At 43.4% G+C, this 19,041-nt stretch overlaps 1 protein-coding gene across 1 annotated transcript in view; it reads right to left on the bottom strand.

Annotated features, from left to right (window-relative positions):
* Positions 1-19,041, bottom strand: part of LOC123724060 (oxysterol-binding protein-related protein 10) — a 94,019-nt gene that overhangs the window by 41,135 nt on the left and 33,843 nt on the right. The window contains exons 5-8 of the mRNA XM_045717777.1: positions 16,571-16,916; positions 15,398-15,429; positions 8,279-8,586; positions 794-953 (exon numbers count right to left, since the gene is read on the bottom strand). Coding sequence (XP_045573733.1) covers positions 794-953; positions 8,279-8,586; positions 15,398-15,429; positions 16,571-16,916 — 846 coding nt within the window. The remainder of the gene's footprint in view (positions 1-793; positions 954-8,278; positions 8,587-15,397; positions 15,430-16,570; positions 16,917-19,041) is intronic.

The raw sequence follows: 19,041 nt of genomic DNA, 5'->3' as shown, positions 1-19,041 counted from the left end.
TTCACTGTAAGGTCTACTACACCTGTTGTATTCAGCATTTCACTGTAAGGTCTACTACACCTGTTGTATTCAGCATTTCACTGTAAGGTCTACTACACCTGTTGTATTCAGCATTTCTCTGTAAGGTCTACTACACCTGTTGTATTCAGCATTTCACTGTAAGGTCTACTACACCTGTTGTATTCAGGCGCATGTGACTAATAAAATGTGATTTGATTTGATATGACGTCAGGCAAAGATGCGCGGCTCTTGGCTGCAGTAATAAAGACCATCAACATAACCTAGATTTACCTTTTATTACTATTTTATTTAAAACAAAATCACTTTTTTGAGGTTCTCAAACATTTAAACTTCTGTTTCTATTCTTTATTGAACAGTCGCTAAGATTATATTTGGTTGTGATCTTTGCAAAATATATATTTTTTGGATGCAGCAAGATGTTAGCTAGAATGCTAACGCTGATTGATATCAGGCTGTAGCGAAAGCTAGCCGAAGAGACACATCACTGGTTGAAGTTGAAGTATAACGCAGTTGATTTGCGATGACGACACATAAACATTAAATGAAGCAGGACGTTCATACGAGCCTTAAAATCCAATTATAATTCTAAAGTTGTGTGAAATACACTCAACAGCAACATCTGAATAGAGGCTATTCGTTTTGCTGGCGTTCTATAAGAACTCGCCCTCGTTCTGTCACCAACTGGTCCGCGTCGCCATGGTTGGGGAATGTTTGTAAACACAGAACAGGGGTCGATACAGCAGGTTGTTATTGGCCAGGTATTGGTTCTTACCCGTGTGAGGTCCATGCCCAGTTTGAGCTGTGACAGCAGGTGAAGGATAATGTTCCTTTGGTCCTCTCTGACTCCCAGGTCCTCTTCCTCACTGTCCTCTGTGTCTGTCATCTCTTCACTGGGATCTATAGACTCTGGGGTGGGGGGGGGCCTGCTGGGGCTGGGGGGACAACATAACAGAGGGGTTAGAGGACAGAGTTACAGTACTGGGGTCTATAGACTCTGGGGTGGGGGGGACAACATAACAGAGGGGTTAGAGGACAGAGTTACAGTACTGGGGTCTATAGACTCTGGGGTGGGGGGGGACAACATAACAGAGGGGTTAGAGGACAGAGTTACAGTACTGGGGTCTATAGACTCTGGGGTGGGGGGGGGACAACATAACACAACACAACACAACACACACACACACACACACACACACACACACATGTAGAGAATGTGTGTAATATGTGGCTAACTGTAAAATGTATGTTTCTCTTCAACATGTAGAGAATGTGTGCAATGTGTGGGTAACTGTAAATGTAGGTTTCTCTTCAACATGTAGAGAATGTGTGTAATGTGTGGGTAACTGTAAAATGTAGGTTTCTCTTCAACATGTAGAGAATGTGTGTAATGTGTGGGTAACTGTAAAATGTGTTTCTCTTCAACATGTAGAGAATGTGTGTAATGTGTGGGTAACTGTAAAATGTATGTTTCTCTTCAACATGTAGAGAATGTGTGTAATGTGTGGGTAACTGTAAAATGTAGGTTTCTCTTCAACATGTAGAGAATGTGTGTAATGTGTGGGTAACTGTAAAATGTAGGTTTCTCTTCAACATGTAGAGAATGTGTGTAATGTGTGGGTAACTGTAAAATGTATGTTTCTCTTCAACATGTAGAGAATGTGTGTAATGTGTGGGTAACTGTAAAATGTATGTTTCTCTTCAACATGTAGAGAATGTGTGTAATGTGTGGGTAACTGTAAAATGTATGTTTCTCTTCAACATGTAGAGAATGTGTGTAATGTGTGGGTAACTGTAAAATGTATGTTTCTCTTCAACATGTAGAGAATGTGTGTAATGTGTGGGTAACTGTAAAATGTATGTTTCTCTTCAACATGTAGAGAATGTGTGTAATGTGTGGGTAACTGCCCCCACAGGGTTACTAGTGTGACTACCTGTTATTTAAGGCTTGTTCAGGAAAACATTCCTGAAAGCTTAGCACATGATCCAGATTTCCTCAGTGCTCACTCCCCCTTCCTCCCTCCTGCCTCCCTCACCACCTCCCTCCTGCCTCCCCCCTGCCTCCCAGGTCTCCCCCTGTCTCCCCCACTGTCCTCAGAGCACTTTAAGGCAGCAAATGCATTTGGTTTCTTTAGCAGCAGGTAATTTTAGACTGCTATATTGTTCCTAATTCATAATGTTAGGAAGTAGCATGGAAGTATGAGGCCCAAAGCATTCTGGGAGCTGAAAAGCCTTGCTCTCTCCCTCTCTCTTTCTCTATTTCTCTCTCACACACACACTCTCTTCTTCTCTCTATTTTTCTCTCTCTTTCCATCTCTCTCAGGACTGTTTTTCCTCTCATGTTCATGTTCAGTGTCAACAGACGAGTGGAGAAATGGAGTCAGTCATGTGACATACCTACAGAGGTCTCTCTCTCTCTCTCTCTCTCTCTCTCTCTCTCTCTCTCTCTCTCTCTCTCTCTCTCTCTCTCTCTCTCTCTCTTGCTCTCTCTCTCTCTCTCTCTCTCTCTCTCTCTCTCTCTCTCTCTCTCTTGCTCTCTCTCTCTCTGAAGACTACTCTCTTGCTCTCTCTCTGAGGTTATTTATCTCCAAGCAAAACATCCCGCTCTCTCCATCACTCTATCTCCCCTCTCCATCTCTCTCTCTACTCTGTCTACTCTCTCCATCTCTCTCTCTACTCTCTCCATCTCTCTCTCTCTCTCTCTCTCTCTCTCTCTCTCTCTCTCTCAAGACAGAGGTTATTTCTTTCTAAGCAAATGTCAGCAACTCATAAGATCTCCATCTCTCTCTCTCTCACTCCCCATCTCCCTTCTCCATCTCTCTCTCACTCCCCTCTCTGCTCTCTCCATCTCTCTATCTCTCTTTTTCCCCCTCTCCATCGCTCTCTCTCTCTCCATCTCCCTTCTCCATCTCTCTCTCACTCCCCTCTCTCTGCTCTCTCCATCTCTCTCTCTCTCTGACTCTGTCCATCTCTCCCAGAAGAAGGTAGACAGGGGAGTGTGTGTTGCAGGGAGCTGCCAGCTGCCCAGTGAGGTGAGGGGACAACCACCTGGTTGTACTTTTCTTGTGGCAACAGGTCACAAATCTTGCTGCTGTGAGGCACACTGTGGTATTTCACCCTGTAGATATGGGAGTTATTCAAGTATTTTTAGCCGGATCCTAATTGGTATGTTGAATGATATGTTCCTTTTGATGGCATAGAAGGCCCTTCTTGCCTTGTCTCTCAGATCGTTCACAGCTTTGTGGAAGTTACCTGTGGTGCTGATGTTTAGGCTGAGGTATGTATAGTTTTTGTGTGCTCTAGGGCAACGGTGTCTAGATGGAATTTGTGTTTGTGGTCCTGGCGACTGGACCTTTTTTGCAACACCCTTATTTTGGTCTTACTGAGATTTACTGTCAGGGCCCAGGTGTGACAGAATCTGTGCAGAAGATCTAGGTGCTGCTGTAGGCCCTCCTTGGTTGGGGACAGAAGCACCAGATCATCAGCAAACAGTAGACATTTGACTTCAGATTCTAGTAGGGTGAGGCCGGGTGCTGCAGACTGTTCTAGTGCCCTCGCCAATTTGTTGATATATATGTTGAAGAGGGTGGGGCTTAAGCTGCATCCCTGTCTCACCCCCACGGCCTTGTGGGAAGAAATGTGTGTTTTTCTCAATTTTAACCTCACACTTGTTTGTGTACATGGATTTTATAATGTCGTATCTTTTTTCCCCAAAACCACTTTCCATCAATTTGTATAGCAGACCCTCATGCTAAATTGGGTCAAAACTTTTTTGAAATTAACATAGCATGAGAATAATTTGCCTTTGTTAAGGTTTGTTGGTAAATTAGGGTGTGCAGGGTGAATACGTGGTCTGTCGTACGGTCATTTGGTAAAAAGCTAATTCTTTTTTTCTCTCCTTCTCTACCTCTTTCTCTCTCTCTTTCTCTCTGTCCCTCTATCTCGCTCTCTCTTTCTCTCACTCGACCTCTCTCTCTTTCTCTCTCTCTGTCTCTCTCTCTCCCACTCTCTCTCAACTTTCTCTTTCTCTCTCTCTACCTCTCTCTCTCCCACTCTCTCTCAACTTTCTCTTTCTCTCTCTCTACCTCTCTCTCTCCCGCTCTCTTTCTCTCTCTCTCTCTCCCGCTCTCCCCCAACTTTCTCTCTCTATCTATCTCTCTTTCTCTACCTCTCTCTATCTCTCTCTACCTCAATATTCAAAAAACATGTGATTTTTAAATTTGATAGCGGGATTGTCAAGAATACACAGAAATTCCCAAATATGTGTGGAGTTTTTAGTTCTAATTATTTGTTTACTATAGTGTGAAAAGACAACATATTTGGTGAGAATTACTACATAGGGAACAAAATCTATTCTAGCTCTTAAAGAAGCAGTAGCCTACATTGTGTAAAAAATTTATATATATATATTACAGCCTTCCCATTGGACACACACTGGTTGAATCAACAATGTTTTCACGTAATTTCAATCCCCAGTGAGTTATTTAGTCTGCAGTTATTCTCCTGATAGTTAGAACGTTTACAAGTAAATAATAGATTCTGATTACAATTAATATGTCTCATTGTGTAACTAAATGTAATCTATTAGCTTCCGAAAATGTAACTAGTTATATCTAGCTGTCCGATAACACATTCAGATGAAATGGCTTGTCCTGTAACTTTGTAAAAAAACTCATAGAAAGGTCTTGGTTCTTTCCTAAACACAGCATGTCAATGCAAAGAGGACTCGGACAAGAAAATAGTTGATGTGAACTGGCAAAAGAGTTGAGTCCTCATTCGAAGGCAGTGTGAATACAAAGAGAGAGAGAGGTGTGTTCTACTGTTAGTGTACTCTAGTTATGTATGGACGGGTCCAATGCCCAGACTGAATTTCTGACAGTGCTGTTACCAGTTACTCAGTCATTCATTCAGCCTGTCTCTCTCTCTCACTCTCACTCTCTCACTCTCTCACTCTCACTCACTCACTCTCTCACTCTCTCACTCTCTCACTCAGTGTATTTATACAACAACCTTACAGTAGGTCTCTATAGAACAACCTTACAGTAGGTCTCTATAGAACAACATTACAGTAAGTCTCTATAGAACAACCTTACAGTAGGTCTCTATCCAACAACATTACAGTAAGTCTCTATAGAACAACATTACAGTAAGTCTCTATAGAACAACCTTACAGTAAGTCTCTATAGAACAACCTTACAGTAGGTCTCTATCCAACAACATTACAGTAAGTCTCTATAGAACAACATTACAGTAAGTCTCTATATAACAACCTTACAGTAGATCTTTATAGAACAACATTACAGTAGGTCTCTATCCAACAACATTACAGTAGGTCTCTATCCAACAACATTACAGTAGGTCTCTATACAACAACATTACAGTAAGTCTCTATAGAACAACATTACAGTAGGTCTCTATCCAACAACATTACAGTAGGTCTCTATCCAACAACATTACAGTAGGTCTCTATACAACAACATTACAGTAAGTCTCTATAGAACAACATTACAGTAAGTCTCTATAGAACAACATTACAGTAAGTCTCTACAGAACAACCTTACAGTAGGTCTCTATAGAACAACATTACAGTAGGGCTCTACAGAACAACATTACAGTAAGTCTCTATAGAACAACATTACAGTAGGTCTCTACAGAACAACATTACAGTAAGTCTCTATAGAACAACATTACAGTAGGTCTCTATAGAACAACACTACAGTAGGTCTCTATACAACAACATTACAGTAGGTCTCTACAGAACAACATTACAGTAAGTGTCTACAGAACAACCTTACAGTAAGTCTCTACAGAACAACATTACAGTAAGTCTCTACAGAACAACATTACAGTAAGTCTCTACAGAACAACATTACAGTAAGTCTCTACAGAACAACATTACAGTAAGTCTCTATAGAACAACATTACAGTAAGTCTCTATAGAACAACATTACAGTAGGTCTCTATAGAACAACATTACAGTAAGTCTCTATAGAACAACATTACAGTAAGTCTCTATAGAACAACATTACAGTAAGTCTCTACAGAACAACATTACAGTAAGTCTCTACAGAACAACATTACAGTAAGTCTCTATAGAACAACATTACAGTAAGTCTCTATCGAACAACCTTACAGTAGGTCTCTACAGAACAACATTACAGTAAGTCTCTATAGAACAACATTACAGTAAGTCTCTATAGAACAACATTACAGTAGGTCTCTATAGAACAACATTACAGTAAGTCTCTATAGAACAACATTACAGTAAGTCTCTATAGAACAACATTACAGTAAGTCTCTATAGAACAACATTACAGTAAGTCTCTATAGAACAACATTACAGTAGGTCTCTATAGAACAACATTACAGTAAGTCTCTATAGAACAACATTACAGTAAGTCTCTATAGAACAACATTACAGTAAGTCTCTACAGAACAACCTTACAGTAAGTCTCTACAGAACAACATTACAGTAAGTCTCTACAGAACAACATTACAGTAAGTCTCTACAGAACAACATTACAGTAAGTCTCTACAGAACAACATTACAGTAAGTCTCTATCCAACAACCTTACAGTAGGTCTCTACAGAACAACATTACAGTAAGTCTCTACAGAACAACATTACAGTAAGTCTCTATAGAACAACATTACAGTAGGTCTCTATCCAACAACTTTACAGTAAGTCTCTACAGAACAACATTACAGAAAGTCTCTAGAGAACAACATTACAGTAAGTCTCTATAGAACAACATTACAGTAAGTCTCTACAGAACAACTTTACAGTAGGTCTCTATCGAACAACCTTACAGTAAGTCTCTACAGAACAACATTACAGTAAGTCTCTATAGAACAACCTTACAGTAGGTCTCTACAGAACAACATTACAGTAAGTCTCTATCCAACAACATTACAGTAGGTCTCTACAGAACAACATTACAGTAAGTCTCTATCCAGAACAACTTTACAGTAAGTCTCTACAGAACAACATTACAGAAAGTCTCTAGAGAACAACATTACAGTAGGTCTCTACAGAACAACCTTACAGTAAGTCTCTACAGAACAACATTACAGTAAGTCTCTACAGAACAACTTTACAGTAAGTCTCTATATCACAACATTACAGTAAGTCTCTATAGAACAACATTACAGTAAGTCTCTACAGAACAACATTACAGTAGGTCTCTATCCAACAACCTTACAGTAGGTCTCTACAGAACAACATTACAGTAGGTCTCTATCCAACAACCTTACAGTAGGTCTCTACAGAACAACATTACACTAAGTCTCTATATCACAACATTACAGTAAGTCTCTATAGAACAACATTACAGTAAGTCTCTACAGAACAACATTACAGCTATATTATGAACTTTCAGTAGAACTATTTCCATCTCTATGCAGAAACAGATGAGTTCTGTTCAGTGAGATAGTTACATACCAGCTCGTCAGAGAGACGACGGCTGGAAGTCTACTGAACATCAGTGAGCTACAGAGACATATGGAAATAGAGATTCTACTGTTATCATCAGTTCCTCCAATAACATATAAACACAGCTACGTCCCAAATGAAACCATATCCCCTATATAGTGCACTACTTTTAACCAAGGTCCATAAGGCTCTGGTCAAAAGTAGTGCACTATGTAGGGAATAGGGTTCCATTTGATACACAGCCTCACTCTCACTCGGCAACTCTGAGACAAACTTTCCCTCTGAGTTTGAACACACATTCAGACAGAACAGAGAGAGAGAGGGGGGAGAGAGAGGGGGAGGGGAGAGAGGGAGAGGGAGAGGGGAGAGAGAGAGAGAGAGAGAGAGGGGGAGAGAGAGAGAGGGAGAGGGGGAGAGAGAGAGAGAGAGGGAGAGAGAGCGAGAGAGAGAGAGAGGGGGAGAGAGCTCTCCCCAAACTAAAATGATCCAGCTGCTAAACAGTCAATAATAACAGCACTATGTAGAATAATAATCCCGACAAGCAGAACAGAACAGACTGAAACTCACTCTCGTCATAAGACCAGGAGAAGATTCCACAGTCTGTCTATAACAAGTAAAGTTTCCAAGAGCAACAAAACTTCTCTCAGTCTCTTTAGGGCACAAACAAACTCCCTCTCTCTCTCTCTCTCTCTCTCTCCCCTCTCTGTTATCTTGGTGCCCAGTCTCACTCTGTGTCCGGGTTAAGGAAACAGATAAGCTCTGTAGCAGCTGTTAGTCTGTCTGTTCCCACCCTGTCCACCCTCTCTCTCCTCCCCACACTCAGACTCACGTTGCTGGGTTGACATGTAACCGGTGGTCCCTTGCTCTGGGTCTTGCCGAATTTCCACATATCCACCATCCAGACAAAGAGAGAGAGGGGAGAGAGAGAGAGAGAGACAGAGAGAGAGAGAGGGGAGATAGAGAGAGAGAGAGAGAGAGAGAGGGGAGATAGAGAGAGAGAGAGACTGAAAGAGAAAGAAACACCCAGAATACCAGAATTGCCTTACTAGCGTCCCAGTGGTCTGTTACAACTGAAGACTGGGAGAGAGGGAAGGAGGGAGGAGAGAAGAAGGAGGAAAGGATGTGGAAAGGTGGTGTTCACAGGAGGTGGGGATTGAGAGAGAGAATGTGAGATAGATAAAAGAAGGAGAGAAAGACAGAAATAGAGAGAGCCAGAGAAAGCAGCGGTGCAGGGATGGCTGCTGCCTGATACTCGTCTAATGGAGAGATTACTAGTGATCCTGACAATCCCTCTATAGGCTCCTCCCTTCATCCCTCCCTCCCCCTTCTCTTTGTCCCTCCCTCTATTACTTAGTCCCTTCCCCTCTCTCAGCCACCCCCACTCCGTCATATCCCTGCCTCTTCCCTATGTCCCCTCCTACTTTCCACTCCTCCCTCCCTCCCTCCTCCTCATCCTCCTCCTTCTTCCCTCCCTCCCTCCCTCCCTCCCTCCCTCCCTCCCTCCCTCCCTCCCTCCCTCCCTCCTCTCCTCCCTCCCTCCCTCCCTCCTCCCTCATCCTCCTCCTTCTTCCCTCCCTCCCTCCCTCCCTCCCTCCCTCCCTCCCTCCCTCCCTCCCTCCCTCCCTCCCTCCCTCCCTCCCTCCCTCCCTCCCTCCTCCTCATCCTCTCCTCCCCCATCCCTCCATCTCTCCCTCCTGCTCACCCTCCCCCATCCCTCCATCCCCCTCTCCCCTGATGATGAGATGGAACAGACCAGTTAATTAGCGGTATACAGGCTACTATGCAGCTGCAGCTCAGAGCTCTCCCTCTTCCTCTTCCACTCTCCCTCTTTTCCTCTCCCTCTCTCCCGCCTCCTCTCTACCTCCCTCCCTCTTTACCTCCCTCTCCCCCGCCTCCTCTCTCCCTCTCTTCCTCTTCCTCTCTCCCTCCCACTCTTCCTCTCCCTCCTCCTCTTCTCTCCCTCTTCCTCTCTCTCCTCTTCCTCTCTCCCTCCTCCTCTTCTCTCCCTCTTCCTCTCTCTCCTCTTCCTCTCACTCTCTCCCTCTTCCTCTCCCTCTTCCTCTCTCTCTCTCTCTCCCTCTTCCTCTTTCTACCTTTACTCTCTTTCACTCTATCCATCTGTGATGACACCTTTACTCACCAAATGTCCATAGTTCACATTCACTATATCCAAATATAATTTGTTCTCAAAGACTTACCTGGCACAGATTCAGATTCAACAACTGTTTCTCTGTCTCTCAGGGCTCCTCTACAACAACAAACTCAGAAGTTGACTTCCCCTCCTTTAAGGGTTAATAGGTTGCTGTAGAAGAGATGTGTGGGGCGATGGGGAGAGCGGGGGAGAAGGACTTATGAGGGGTAAAAGGTTCACCGATCTTTAAACTTCAAAGACTTTGAGAAGACATCTTCACACACCACTGGAAACCCCGTGGTCACTGCCTGTCCGAATTCATACTCATCACAGGTACAATAGGTGTGTGTGTGTGTGTGTGTGTGTGTGTGTGTGTGTGTGTGTGTGTGTGTGTGTGTGTGTGTGTGTGTGTGTGTGTCTCGTGACCTGTCTTTATCCTCAGGTTGGGGGAGGGAGGGAGGGAGGGAGGGAGGCATCCCAGGTCTCTCCTCCACCGGTTACTGGGTCTGAGCCACCGAAGGCTCCCACCATTATCTCTGACACATTGAAAACCCTGGTCATTGGCGACTCCATTACCCACAGTACTAAACTATTACACTGTTTACCAGGGGGCAGGGCTGCCGACGTAAAGGCTAATCTGAAGATGGTGCTGGCTGAGGCTAGAACTGGCGAGTGTAGATGGTACATCTTATCTATCAACATAGACAGGGCTCTAACTCCTCTAGCCTGCAATGAGATAGGCTGCCTGCCAGCTTAGTGGAGTCTGCCACTAGCACAGTCAGTGTAGTCAGCTCAGCTATCCCCATTGAGACCGTGTCTGTGCCTCGACCTGGGTTGAGCGAAACTAAAAATGGCGGTGTTCGCCTTAGCAATCTCACTGGAATAAAGACCTCCTCCATTCCTGCCATTATTGAAAGAGATTGTGATACCTCACATCTCAATATAGGACTACTTAATGTTAGATCCCTCACTTCAAAGGCAGTTATAGTCAATGAACTAATCACTGATCATAACCTTGATGTGATTGGCCTGACTGAAACATGGCTTAAGCCTGATGAATTTACTGTGTTAAATGAGGCCTCACCTCCTGGTTACACTAGTGACCATATCCCCCGCGCATCCCGCAAAGGCGGAGGTGTTGCTAACATTTATGACAGTAAATTTCAAATTAACAACCCACAAAAATATTACGTTTTAGTCTTTTGTGCTTCTAGTTATGAAATCTATGCAGCTTACTCAATCACTTTTAATAGCTACTGTTTACAGGCCTCCTGAGTTCCCTGAATTCTTATCGGACCTCACAGTCATGGCAGATAATATTCTAATTTTTGGTGACTTCAATATTCACATGGAGAATTCGACAGACCCACTCCAATAGGCTTTCTGAGTCATAATGGACTCAGTGGGTTTTGTCCATCATGTCTCAGGACCTATGCAGTGACACAATCATACCCTGGATCTACTTTTGGTTTTAAACTATCGGCCTATATGGAATCTACCATTCCTCTCAAGGATTTTGCTCAGCAACTTCCTTCCCGAAGACAAATAATGTATATGAAACGCTCCAGTCTGGTAGCAGACCCCATCATAGCACTGAGACTGCACTCAGGAAGGTGGTAAATTACCTTTTAATGGCGTCAGACCGAGGTTCTGCGTCTGTCCTCGTGCTCCTAGACCTTAGTGCCACTATTGATGCCATCGCTCACCCCATTCTTTTGGAGAGTTTGGAAACCCTAATTGGTCTACGCAGACAAGTTCTTGCCTGGTTTAGATCTTATCTGTCGGAAAGATATCGGTTTGTCTCTGTGGATTTTTTGTCCTCTGACTGTTACGAGATTGCACCTGCTGTCTCGACCTCTGAGTGATCGGCTATGAAAAGCCAACTGACATTTACTCCTGAGGTGCTGACTTGTTGCACCCTCTACAACCACTGTGATTATTATTATCTGACCCTGCTGGTTATCTATGAACGTTTGAACATCTTGAAGAACGATCTGGCCTTAATGGCCATGCACAGCCAGAAGAGGAATGGCCACCCCTCAGAGCCTGGTTCCTCTCTAGGTTTCTTCAGAGGTTCATGGGAGATTTTCCTAGCCAACGTGCTTCTATATTGTAAGAGTAGGGGTGTTAGCCCTGGTGTCCTGGCTAAATTCCCAATCTGACCCTCATACCATCATGGCTACCTAATCATCCCCAGCTTCCAATTGGCTCGTTCATCCTCCCTCCTCTCCCCTGTAACTATTCCCCAGGTCGTTGCTGTAAATGGCAATGTGTTCTCAGTTAATTTACCTGGTAAAATAACGGTAACAATAAATAAAAATAATAATAATGTGTATTGTTTGCTCTTTGGGATTTTAGGCTGGGTTACTGTATAATCTGCTGATAAGGCTGGGTTACTGTATAATCTGCTGATAAAGATGGATTACTGTATAATCTGCTGATAAAGCTGGATTACTGTATAATCTGCTGATAAAGCTGGGTTACTGTATAATCTGCTGATAAAGCTGGGTTACTGTATAATCTGCTGATAAGGCTGGGTTACTGTATAATCTGCTGATAAGGCTGGGTTACTGTATAATCTGCTGATAAGGCTGGGTTACTGTATAATCCATATAAGCACTTTGTGAAATCTGTTGATGTAAAAATATATATATATGTAATTGACTGATTGACCTGAGGGAGAATGGACTGATAAAGAACAGATGACCTCAAGGAGAATGGACTGATAAAGAACAGATGACCTCAGGGAGAATGGACTGATAAAGAACAGATGACCTCAGGGAGAATGGACTGATAAAGAACAGATGACCTCAGGGAGAATGGACTGATAAAGAACAGATGACCTCAGGGAGAATGGACTGATAAAGAACAGATGACCTCAGGGAGAATGGACTGATAAAGAACAGATGACCTCAAGGAGAATGGACTGATAAAGAACAGATGACCTCAGGGAGAATGGACTGATAAAGAACAGATGACCTCAGGGAGAATGGACTGATAAAGAACAGATGACCTCAGGGAGAATGGACTGATAAAGAACAGATGACCTCAGGGAGAATGGACTGATAAAGAACAGATGACCTCAGGGAGAATGGACTGATAAAGAACAGATGACCTCAGGGAGAATGGACTGATAAAGAACAGATGACCTCAGGGAGAATGGACTGATAAAGAACAGATAACCTCAGGGAGAATGGACTGATAAAGAACAGATGACCTCAGGGAGAATGGACTGATAAAGAACAGATGACCTCAGGGAGAATGGACTGATAAAGAACAGATGACCTCAGGGAGAATGGACTGATAAAGAACAGATGACCTCAGGGAGAATGGACTGATAAAGAACAGATGACCTCAGGGAGAATGGACTACTAGCTGCAGTAACACAACTCAAGTCATAGAGAGAGCAAAAGAGAGAGAGAGAGCAAGAGAGAGAGAGAGATAGCAAAAGAGAGAGATAGAGAGAGAGAGGGAGAAAGAAAGAAAGAGAGAAAGAGAGCGAGAACCCCAGAGAGTCCCTCTATCCTGACATAGTTGTCACACTCCAGTACATCAAACATCTAGAACACAGCTGACATGCCACACACACACACACACACACACACACACACACACACACACACACACACACACACACACACACACACACACACACACACACACACACACACACACACACACACACACACACACACACACACACACACACACACACACACACTCCAGCTAGCACATAACGTTCTGAGAACCATATGTTCCTTAGAGTTTGGTAAGAGCATGGTTGTCCTGTGGTTATTCTGCCTACAACCTTCACACAACGTTCTGGGAATGCTGCAGGATAGTTACAACCTTCACACAACGTTCTGGGAATGCTGCAGGATAGTTACAACCTTCACACAACGTTCTGGGAATGCTGCAGGATAGTTACAACCTTCACACAACGTTCTGGGAATGCTACAGGATAGTTGCTTGGATTTGGAACATTCTCAGCACATTTAAGGAATTTCACCACAAAATAAGTTATTTTCTTGGTATTTCCTGACATTAACAGAATATTTCCTAAAAAGTCAAACATAGTTACATTTAATTAAATTTTTGGTAATGTCCCAGGAACGTTCTCCAACTGGTTTGACATTGGGAAAGATCTCAGTTAGCTCCGAGAACGTTAAGAAACAACGTTCTTCTGTGGGAATATCAGTACTTCAGCATAACGTTTCCTGCAGGTTTCCACATGGTTTTATTTAAAGTCATGTTCTCAGAACATTTTAAGAAACGTTTTTAAAACCACTGGAAAACATTCAAAGAACGTTCTAAGAATGTCATTGGGAAAACCATACATTCCGTTCTCAGCGTTCTCAGCGTCAACAGAACTCTCTCTGTTCTCTATCTTGTTAAGTGTGTTCAGGTGTTTTGGCCGCGCCCACTAATTGGCCACAGCTGATCTTAATGAGCGCTTGTTTTCCTTTGAAATGGGTTCCGTTTGAATAGACTAAAATAAACAGCCTTTTATGAGTAAAAAATACAAACATGGCACGCTAGCTCATACTGGTGGCGCAGTGGACTGATTCCATGTGTAGAGAACAAAAGATCATAGGTTCAAATCTCATTATTGCCGTGCCAGAATAAACAAAGAAATGTGTTTGCATCATTCATGCCTAAGTAAATACATATCCATGTGTCTTATCTGTGCTTGGAGCTCAAAACACTTTATCCAGACTAAGCTATCGATGTTATTAAAAGTCTTATTGAAACATTCAGTTAAAAGTTTTAAGGAAGTGATTAAAAAACCTCCAAATAAACTATAATTTCCGTTCTCAAAACGTTAAAACTTCCAGGGAAACTCGCAGGGAACCATAGTAAAACGTTCTCAGAACCTCCCTGCAACCTAAAAATGTACATTCCCAGAACACGTGAAATGTTCACTTCCGTTCTCAGAACGTTTAATAAAACGTTCTGTTTAACCGGTCAGGAAATGTACGGCTTTGCTCCCAGAACCAACGGGAAACCAAAAACATACGTCCCCACAACTTTAAAAGGAACCAAATATGATAGCTGGGACTAATAATATTAATAACAACAACAGAAACTTGGTTAAAGCAAAACAAGATGGTGTTGTTTTGGTGCCGTGCTAGTTGACTTAATTTATGACAATAACTTCAGTCTCTTCTAAGCTAAACTTAGAGACCGAATGGTGGGTGGTGTCTGGATAAGGACTGTGGGAGAATCTCAATTGAATTTCCTTGATTCCTCACCTCCTCTCTCCTCGTGTCTTTCTCAAAACCCATTTGTCCCTCCCCTATGACCTTTTCATCCAATGGGTGAGGACGTGAGTAATCAAGAGAATGCAATTGAAATTTGTCTGTCAGTACCTCTGATGTATTGCGCCCTCTGCTGTCAGAATAGAGTAGTGCAGGACAGGACAGAAGACCACACAGAGCTCTGTGATGCAGACACAATGGGTCATTACTCACCACATAAGCCAAGATGCACACGCACACACACACACACACACACACACACACACACACACACACACACACACACACACACACACACACACACACACACACACACACACACACACACACACACACACACACACACACACACACACACACACACACACACACAGGCTTACAGACCCTTTCTTCTTGCCCTGCTGTACAGGGAGGAGTTGGTTTGGCTGCAAGCCAAACTGTTATAGTTTCTCTAATGGCAGTGCTGTTTTACACCGCCTGTTACCGTTCCTGTAGTGTACTACACAGTCAGAAATCACTGGTTTCTCTAATGGCAGTGCTGTTTTACACCGCCTGCTACCTCCTCGTAGTGTAGCACACAGTCAGAAACACCTGGAGCCACAGAGAGAGATAGCACAGAGACACAAACAAGGCATAGCTAATCAACTCAGAGAGAGATAGCACACAGACACAAACAAGGCATAGCTAATCAACTCAGAGAGAGATAGCACACAGACACAAACAAGGCATAGCTAATCAACACAGAGAGAGATAGCACACAGACACAAACAAGGCATAGCTAATCAACTCAGAGAGAGATAGCACACAGACACAAACAAGGCATAGCTAATCAACTCAGAGATATCACACTGACACACACAAGTCATAGCCAATCAACTCAGAGATAGCACACTGACACAAACAAGGCATAGCCAATCAACTCAGAGATAGCACACTGACACAAACAAGGCATAGCAAATCAACTCAGAGAGAGATAGCACACAGACACAAACAAGGCATAGCTAATCAACTCAGAGAGAGATAGCACACTGACGCAAACAAGGTATAGCTAATCAACTCAGAGAGAGATAGCACACAGATACAAACAAGGCATAGCTAATCAACTCTTTAGTTTCCTTGACGTAGGTTGAAAGTACAGTACTTAATGTACATCAACCAATCCAAATGTATTTATAGAGCCATTTTTTTTACAACAGCTGTCACAAAGTTGTGATCCAGAAACCCAGACTAAATCAGTCATGTATTATATAACTGTATAGTTAAGAGGTTTGAGAACAACTGTAAACATCATCTCACCCAGTCCCACTGGGTCTGTCTACGAGAGCCTACCCTTATTATTACCTGCATGTAACAGCGCCCCCGAGTGGCGCGGAGGCCTAAGGCACTGCATCTCAGTGCTGGAGGCGTCACTACAGACACTACAGGTTCAAATCCAGGCTGTATCACAACTGGCCGTGATTGGGAGTCCCATAGGGTGACGCACAATTTGTCCCAGCGCCGTCCGGGTTTGGCCGATGTAGGCCGTCATTGTAAATAATGATTTGTTCTTAACTGACTCGCCTAGTTAAATAAAGGTTAAATAAAGGTTACATAAAAACAGCAGTACAGTATTTCCTATGACATTAGATGTCTGTGTTCTATACACTACCTGACTACTTTGAGTCATTATAGGTGAATGAGGTCTTCAAAGATAGATAGAAATGACAAGTTCAACTATAGGAATTCCAGATACGAATCCCCATTCTGATTCCCATCCTTGTCGCTCTCCTGAAGGAGGGACGGGCCAGGGTCCTGAAGGCGGGACGGGCCAGGGTCCTGAAGGAGGGACGGGCCAGGGTCCTGATCGAGGAACGGGTCAGGGTCCTGAAGGAGGGGCGGGCCAGGGTCCTGAAGGAGGGACGGGCCAGGGTCCTGAAGGAGGGACGGGCCAGGGTCCTGATGGAGGGACGGGTCAGGGTCCTGATGGAGGGACGGGCCAGGGTCCTGAAGGAGGGACGGGCCAGGGTCCTGAAGGAGGGATGGGCCAGGGTCCTGAAGGAGGGACGGGCCAGGGTCCTGAAGGAGGACGGGCCAGGGTCCTGAAGGAGGGACGGGCCAGGGTCAGGGGAGGATATATAATAGCAGTCCCAGGGACGTGATGAAATGTGAAATCTAATGTTTTCATGTCAGTGTTGAAGGAGTCGTGCCTGAGGGTTGGAACATTCCTCCCTGCGTCACCCAGAACAGAAGAAAATACTCTTCCCCGTATCACGACATGGCAACGTGCACGAGGCACAAGGCAGTTAGGGCCCACGTGCGCTGGGCTGGGCCGGGCCTGCATGTCTCACGGGCCCCTTCTGCTCCCATGCACAGCGTGACAAAGGCTGCCTGCGAGAGAGAAGGGTAGTTGTGTGGAAGAATATGTTTTGAACCCTAATATCCTGCAATTCTACACATTTTGTCCTGACTTACACCATGTTAATGTGATTTCTGAGTGACTTACACCATGTTAATGTGATTTCTGAGTGACTTACACCATGTTAATGTGATTTCTGAGTGACTTACACCATGTTAATGTGATTTCTGAGTGACTTACACCATGTTAATATGATTTCTGAGTGACTTACACCATGTTAATGTGATTTCTGAGTGACTTACACCATGTTAATATGATTTCTGAGTGACTTACACCATGTTAATATGATTTCTGAGTGACTTACACCATGTTAATATGATTTCTGAGTGACTTACACCATGTTAATATGATTTCTGAGTGACTTACAAAATCAATAGGGGCCACCCGGTCTGTAATTCAGCCATGATTTCTACAGGTTTAGATAGCTGGCTAGACTAATTTACCAATCTAAAGTCTTAGCTGACATGAGCGAATTGAGTGACTGTCAGTGACTGACGTAACAAGAGAAAACCTGCTGATGTACAACCACATGTATAAATGTTACCTTGTGTATTCTACTGTTCTACCTAGCAACAGGAAGTTGAGACCCTGCATGAGTTCCTAAAATGGTTCCGTGGACCTACAACAGGGAGGAGGGGGGCAGGTGCCCATCCCTGCCTTACATGCTGACTAGACCAGGCACGCGTTGCATGATGATTCTGTCCTTCCACACCAGACGTGATCAGGACACGCAGGTTGAAATATCAAAACAAACTCTGAACCAACTTTATTCATTTGGGGACTGGTCGAAAAAGCATTAACATTCAAGGCAAATTTAGCTAGTTTGCTTGCTGGGTTGTTATTTTACCTGAAATGCACAAGGTCCTTTACTCCGACCATTAATCCACAGATAAAAGGGTAAATTGAGTTTATAGTAATCTCTCCTCCTTCGGTCTTCTTCTTCATTGGACTTTAATGTGCATTACCATCACCTCAGTTCATCTTTTAATCATATGCTCCTAACAACCAATGAGGAGATGGGAGAGGTGGGACTTGCAGCGCGTCAAGCTCCACAAATAGTCGATGCGTGCGGTGTGGTCAGCATGTTTGCCAATGACTGGAACGAACTACAAAAATCTCTGAAACTGGAAACACTTATCTCCCTCACTAGCTTTAAGCACCAGCTGTCAGAGCAGCTCACAGATCACTGCACCTGTACATAGCCCATCTATAATTTAGCCCAAACAACTACCTCTTCCCCTACTGTATTTATTTATTTTGCTCCTTTGCACCCCATTATTTCTATTTCTACTTTGCACTTTCTTCCACTGCAAATCAACCATTCCAGTGTTTTACTTGCTATATTGTATTTACTTTGCCACCATGGCCTATTTATTGCCTTTACCTCCCTTATCTCACCTCATTTGCTCACATTGTATATAGACTTATTTTTCTACTGTATTATTGACTGCATGTTTGTTTTACTCCATGTGTAACTATGTGTTGTTGTATGTGTCGAACTGCTTTGCTTTATCTTGGCCAGGTCGCAATTGTAAATGAGAACTTGTTCTCAACTTGCCTACCTGGTTAAATAAAGAACTTGTTCTCAACTAGTCTACCTGGTTAAATAAAGGACTTGTTCTCAACTAGTCTACCTGGTTAAATAAAGGACTTGTTCTCAACTTGCCTACCTGGTTAAATAAAGGACTTGTTCTCAACTAGTCTACCTGGTTAAATAAAGGACTTGTTCTCAACTAGTCTACCTGGTTAAATAAAGGACTTGTTCTCAACTAGTCTACCTGGTTAAATAAAGGTGAAATAAATGAATA

Source organism: Salmo salar, chromosome ssa05 (assembly GCF_905237065.1).
Source record: "Salmo salar chromosome ssa05, Ssal_v3.1, whole genome shotgun sequence".
NCBI classification, from domain to species: Eukaryota; Metazoa; Chordata; class Actinopteri; order Salmoniformes; family Salmonidae; genus Salmo; species Salmo salar.
This window is presented reverse-complemented; position numbering and strand designations above follow the sequence as displayed.